General features: G+C 52.7%; 1 protein-coding gene across 2 annotated transcripts in view; it reads left to right on the top strand.

Moving 5' to 3' along the window:
* BCL6 (BCL6 transcription repressor) overlaps nucleotides 1-6,258 on the top strand; it is a 7,705-nt gene extending 1,447 nt beyond the window's left edge. Inside the window, exons 3-8 of one of the 2 annotated variants that reach the window (XM_010177271.1) lie at nucleotides 109-1,116; nucleotides 1,721-1,902; nucleotides 2,645-2,812; nucleotides 4,253-4,383; nucleotides 4,810-4,947; nucleotides 5,871-6,107. In XM_010177271.1, the coding sequence (XP_010175573.1) occupies nucleotides 109-1,116; nucleotides 1,721-1,902; nucleotides 2,645-2,812; nucleotides 4,253-4,383; nucleotides 4,810-4,947; nucleotides 5,871-6,014 (1,771 nt within the window). In that variant the 3' untranslated portion in view covers nucleotides 6,015-6,107. Of the gene's footprint in view, nucleotides 1-108; nucleotides 1,117-1,720; nucleotides 1,903-2,644; nucleotides 2,813-4,252; nucleotides 4,384-4,809; nucleotides 4,948-5,870 lie in introns of both variants that reach the window. The other variant, XM_010177279.1, reaches the window with a different exon arrangement.
* Nucleotides 6,259-6,490: the final 232 nt, after the last annotated feature.

The raw sequence follows: 6,490 nt of genomic DNA, 5'->3' as shown, positions 1-6,490 counted from the left end.
GTCGTGGGTGAACTTTGGAGAGCCTGGGATGGTGTGTTTGGGTGGGAATGGGGGAGAACTGACAAAGTATCTAAAAATTTATCGTTTTGGGCTGAAAATGACTGCATCTCCCTCCTTTTTGCCTGGTTCCAGTGAAGCGGAGATGGTGTCTGCTGTGAAGGCCCCAAGGGAAGAGTTTTTGGCTGGACGGATGCTGGGCCACCCAGAGGTGATGGCTTATCGGAGCAGAGATGTCTCAGAGAACGGCCTGCCTCTCCAAAATGGGTCCCTCTGCAATGGGAGGGCCTTTGCACCTGGCTTGATCAACAGTTTGTCTGGATCCCCCATTTCCTACCATGAATACAGCCCTCTCCCTCTAAATAGCTTCCTTGTGGATGATGAGCTGCGGGAGATGAGGATGCCTCTCTCCGAACTCTCGAGGGCAGGTGCCTTCCCCAAGGAGAGGATCCTGCCATGTGACAGCTCCAGGACAATCCCCACCGAGTACATGAGAACCATTACCGACATCTCGGCCAACATGTGCCACACTACCATCTATGCTCCAAAAGAAGGTGCTGCTGAAGAAGCCAGGAGTGACATGCACTACAGCGTAGCCTCTGGCCCCAAACCTGTTGTCCCTTCGATCCGGAACAATCCCTATTTCCCTTGTGACAAAGTGGCCAAAGAGGAGGAGAGGACCTCTTCAGAGGATGAGATCAGCCAACACTTTGAGCCCACCAACACCCCCCTGGACCGCAAGGGACTCATCAGCCCCCAGAGCCCCCAGAAGTCAGACTGTCAGCCCAACTCGCCAACCGAGTCCAGCAGCAGCAAGAACGCCCGTATCAGTCAGAGCTCCAGCTCCCTCTTCACCAAGAGCCCCACAGACCCCAAAGCCTGCAACTGGAAGAAGTACAAGTTCATTGTCCTCAACTCTCTCAATCAGAGCACCAAGCAAGACAGTGCTGAGCAGAATGAGATGGCAACACTCTCTCCTCGCACCTACATGCCCATGTCCACTTGCCAGCAGTCCATGGAGCCGGAGCATCTCAACGTGCAATCCCCCACTAAGATGAGTGCGAATGGAGAAGACTCTACTATCCCACAAGCAAGCAGACTCAATAATATTGTTAACAGGTAAGAAGATTTCCTCCCCCACCATGAGAGACAGGACCACCTGTGGTGTTGGTGAGGGTTTGGAAGTGTGTGAAATAGCTGTGGCACTGGGCTGGGGAGTCCAACCATGAGCAGGTAGAGGCCTCTGCATTTGGTGGAGCACCGCCAGTGACATCGGTTGGGTGCCAGCTGTCCCCACCTTAGTGGTGCTAGCCTGGCCTGGCGATGGAATTGAGAGCATCGGGTCAGGAATCCCTGGCTCACTTTGGCAGCTCTGGGTGGTTTCTGGAGCCTGGATTTGCCTGACCTGATTTTCACCAGACTCTCTGTGCCTCGAGCTGTTGTTTGGCTATAAGCGTTGAAAAGGCCAGACTACCAGGGAACAGCACACTAGCCTCTGGACCTGGATGTTCCTAGAGAGTATGAGGTCATTTGGTGATGGGCACCTGAAGGATTGAGGCTCAGGGACCTGTTGTTGATCAGGGCTATGCTGTGCGTCTCATCAGAAAAGCATCCCCGTAAAACATGGCCGTCCCTTGTGTGTGGAAGGGTGGAAACAAGGGCTCAGTAGCTCAAGCACAGCAAGAGCCTTCTCACAGCTGTGTGTGTTGCTGTCCTTCCACAGGTCCCGGGATGGGTCCCCTCGGAGCAGCGAAGGGCAGTCCCCGCTGTACATGCATTCGTCGAAGTGCAGCTCCTGTGGCTGCCAGTCCCCACAACATGCTGAGATGTGCCTTCATACCCCTGGCTCAAACTTTGGAGAGGAGATGGGGGAAACCCAGTCTGAATACTCTGACTCCAGCTGTGGTGAGTCTTGCATCCCTGGTCACCTTTTTCAGCCAGCAGGCAAGGGGGCTGTGCAGTCTGGGGACCTGTCCAACTTGTGCCCTGTGTCCAAACGGGCAGTCAGACCTGTCTCTGATGCTGGTGGATCCCAAGGTGCTTTACAGTCCCCTCTTAACTGGCTGACCAGCTGTGTGCATGCATGTGAGGGACACACACACACACGGGAATTGCTTCCTTCCTCCCTTTCCCCAGCACTGTCCAGATAACTTTGTACAGGGAATTAGTCACCTGCTGCAAACTTGGCAGCTAAGGACAGGAAACAAAGTGCACCCCACCCCACCAGAACCACGGGAGCACAAGCTTGGCAGATGTAATGACCCTAATGGAGATTGGGCAAGATGGTATGGCTCATGCATCTGTCATGATATCTTCATTATCAGGGAGCCCAATGCGCACATCTGGAGAAATGCAGATAATGAGGCTTGCAATCTTGTTGCAAAACTCTACAAGCCCAGAGACAAGTATCTGTGCACAGATCTGCCTGCAGCTCAGGGAGGGGGAATGCAGAATTGTCACCTGTGGTATGGGCACAGATCCACCGAGGGAACCTCACTGTGGTGATGGTCAAACCTACCTGCAGCATTTAAGAGTTCCAACACTTGCTCTGGCTTCCCCTCTCCACCACTCCAACCCCCTTCTGTGGCCCATCGAGGAGCTGGCCTACGCCTTGCCCATCTCACGGCTCTCTTCTCTGCCCTCCCAGAGAATGGAGCCTTCTTCTGCAATGAATGCGACTGCCGGTTCTCCGAGGAGGCCTCTCTCAAGAGACACTCTCTGCAAGTCCACAGTGACAAGCCCTACAAGTGTGACCGCTGCCAGGCCTCCTTCCGCTACAAGGGGAACCTTGCCAGCCACAAAACTGTCCACACAGGTACGGTGTTGGCCACGGGGCAACTTACTGGGGCTGAGGGTTGCTGGGCATGTGAGCCATAAACATGGCTGGGTTTGTCCCAGACAGAGTGTCCCCAGCTCTGTGTCACCTGCTGTCCCTGACTGGGACAAGGTGCTTTTATTGGCGCTGCCAGGGAGCCCTTGGGCAGAGCACCAAACCTGGGAACAGGGGAGATGCTGCCTGGCCTCGCAGTGGGGCTGCAGCTCAAGCTTCTTCGCTGTAAAGCGCTGGGCACTGCCATTTCTAAAGGCAGCTTGCAAAATTCATGGCTGGGATCAGATGCGTGCCCTCCAGGTTACTTTATGGTAGACTTTTTAAAAAAAAAATATATATATTTTTTTATTATTTAACAAAAAGTCTGCAATTTTTTTTCCCCTACATCCTAGAAATCCAGATTGTATCTAGCCTGGCAGAAACTCTGCTGATGGGAAAATCTGTGAACAGATGGATTCTGTGATTCAGCACAATGAAAGCTGAGAAAGGAAGGGGATATTAAGGGTTTAGTCATTTGCTGACAAACCTGGGGATTTTTTCTCATGCTTTTATTAATGCTTAGCATGTCAACAACCCCGTTCAGTGGCTGGGGGAGGGAAGTCTGTGCTGACAAATCAGTGCTGCTGCACTGTATTAGGCATAAAGTCCATCAGCCCCAGCTGAGCTCCAGGAGGGCTGTGCAGGTGAAGGAGACAACACAAGTGCCAGGGCAGGGCTCAAGAGCGCATGGCATCAACACCTGGAAACAAAAGAAAAAGGCAGGAAGGGGTAGATGATGGCTGTTTCCTGCTCCCCTTTGAGCCCATCTTCAACCATCCCAAAGAAACCAGTTAAAACCTTTTTGCAGCTCCCCCCATCACTGTGAGAAGGTCATCCAGGGCCAGCAGCGGTGATTGTAGTTGAATAATGGCTTGGGAGCTGGGTCACTGGGCATGCCTTGGCTTTCCACTCTATCAGCTCTCCTCGCTCCTCTAAAGAGGTGATGAACAGCCAAGGCAGGATGTGCTGGGGACCACGAGGAGCCTGAAGGGAGCCAAGTGGCCCTGCATGGCTTATCATGGCTGTAGGGAGACAGAGGGTGCCAGCCACTGTCACGGGGCCAGGAGCAGTGATGCTGTTAATCCTCGCTGGCAGAGCTGCCTGACTTTCTGTCTTGCCCTGAAGGCTGCAGCTCCCAACCGGAAAAAGAAAAGGTACCCATGGTGCCTGGGTACCTCCTGAGCTCACCCTGCTCTGGGGACACCCCGAGCTGTCCTGTCCAATGCTGCTTGTCCACAGCCATCTCCAAAAGGGACAGAGTCAGGGCTAGTGCTTCATGCCATGGGGTCTGGCACCTGAAAGGACTTAACTTTGGGGAGCACCATGAATCACAAGGACTGAGCACACCAGTACTTATTCCCTCACCCTTTCTTTTGGGCTCTGCAGGAGAAAAGCCGTACCGCTGCAACATCTGTGGAGCGCAGTTCAACCGGCCGGCCAACCTGAAAACCCACACACGCATCCACTCCGGAGAGAAACCCTACAAGTGTGAGACCTGCGGGGCCAGATTTGTCCAGGTGCGTATGGCCTCTGGGACCTGTGGTGCCTGGGGAGGTGGGACATGGCCTGACCTTATACCTGAGACCAGTGACGCTTCATGGCAGGGAGGAAGCTGATGGGCCACACTCACTGCCTTGGGCAGCTCTTCCCATGGTGTTGTGGGATAAATAGGGGTCTCAAGGTTTGTGTGGGCCAGTTTGGCTTAGCAGGAAGCTTGACTGCTGGTTTTAGCTCCTCTCCTCCATTTGCTGTTAAGGACTGGAGATACCAGACCTCAGAGACACGTGGCCCTGACTCCCAGCTGGAAACCACTAGACCAAAAAAAGATGGCTGTGCAGAACCCCACTCCTGGTGGGATATCCTTACTCCCACAGGGATGTCCTTGCTCCTGCTGGGATGCTCTCGCCCCTGGGGCTGTTCTCACCCAGAACTGCTCTCTCTAGGTGGCTCATCTCCGTGCTCATGTGCTCATTCACACTGGGGAGAAGCCATACCCCTGCGAGATCTGTGGCACACGCTTCCGGCACCTGCAGACACTCAAAAGTCACCTTCGAATCCACACAGGAGAGAAACCGTATCATGTGAGTGACTCTGCTTTTCTTTTTTTTGTAGTGGCTCTCAGCTGGGGCTGAGGGAGGATGCTGCCAAACCTGGGGGGCTGGGAAGACACTGGAGCATTCACATGGGCTGGTTGAAGCACCTCAATGCCCTTCACCAGCCTCATGAGGCACCACACTGAGGTCACATCCCTGCTCCTCATGCCCTGTCCCCCTCTAGTGCATTAGCCGATGCTGACACAATATTTTGTCGTGAGCGGCTGCGTTGGAAACACTTGACATGCAGCCCGGGCTGGGTACATCTTAGCTACTCTTCCTTTCTTCCACTCCATCTGGAAGAAGGTCACACTTCTCCAAATAGCTGTGGCTTAAATTACAGCGGCCCGCTGTGTGCAGGGAGGGGGGAAAGGAGCAGGCAGCCTGGCCTGGGGTCCCTGGTGCTGCTGGCACCCACGCTGAGCGAGCAGCCTGCCCTGCCTTTCTTGCAGCCCTGGGGGCTCACAGCTCTTTGAGGCTTTTCTGGCTTTCCCATCTGCTAGAGAGGGGATTGGAGCAGAGGTTATTGTCCAGACATCCCTCTGGAGCCATCCAGCCTGGCAGGGGTCAAAAGCAGCTCCTGAAATAACCCCGTAGCTGGTTTGAGCATCTAGATAAGGAGCTCGGCACCATGTCTGTCAGAGCCAGGGTCCCCTCCTCAGGGCCCTCGGCCTTTGTACATCCTATAAACCAAAATGTGCTTCTGGAAGCTTGGGATGTGGTTCCCCTGGGTGCTGCTTCTCCCACCATGTCCCCACTTTTTTTTGCCTTGTCCACCAGTATAATGGGCACAACATCCTGGGGTATCTGGCGGAGGACAGGGGTTTGCTGTGGGACCCCCGCCCTGAAGAGAAGGTTGTGTCCCCTCCCGTCATATTTCACACCCTCTGCCTTTGCCTCTAACCCCACAGTGTGAGAAGTGCAACCTGCATTTCCGCCACAAAAGCCAGCTGCGGCTTCACCTCCGGCAGAAGCACGGGGCCATCACCAACACCAAGGTGCAGTACCGCATCTCTGCGAGCGAGGTGCCTCCAGAGCTCCCCAAGGCCTGCTGAAGGCAGAGGATTTCCCAGGAGGAGGAAGTCATCTTCTCGGGGGAGAAGCTGTCCAAAGGATACTTAAAATACTTTAAAAGAAAAAAAAGAAAAAAAAAAAAAGAAAAAAAAATTCATCACGTGATGGAGTGCCTCTAAACCCATAGTGCAGATAGGTGGAAAAACATTAGAAATTAAAAAAAAAGAAATTACAAATACACGGGTTTTATTTTTCCCAGTTATGTGAAGCAAAAAGAAAAAAAAATGAAATTATTCAGATCTTACTGTATATAAAACATAAAAAATAAATAGTCATTTTAAATGTCTGTGCAGTGGAGTGTTGATAAACTCTGGAGTCTAACCTTCACAGCCTTTGCCGTTTGAAGATGAGGAATGTAATGTTGACTTATGGGAACAGATTTTTTCTTTTGTATGCAAAATGTGTGTTCTTTTAAAGAGAAAGTATGCTATTAAAGAGAGGGCTTTAACTTTTTTAA

Source organism: Antrostomus carolinensis, unplaced genomic scaffold, assembly GCF_000700745.2.
Source record: "Antrostomus carolinensis isolate BGI_N321 unplaced genomic scaffold, ASM70074v2 scaffold23560, whole genome shotgun sequence".
Taxonomy (NCBI): domain Eukaryota; kingdom Metazoa; phylum Chordata; class Aves; order Caprimulgiformes; family Caprimulgidae; genus Antrostomus; species Antrostomus carolinensis.
Note: the sequence above shows the minus strand (reverse complement) of the source record. Positions and strands in the feature narration are given on the sequence as shown.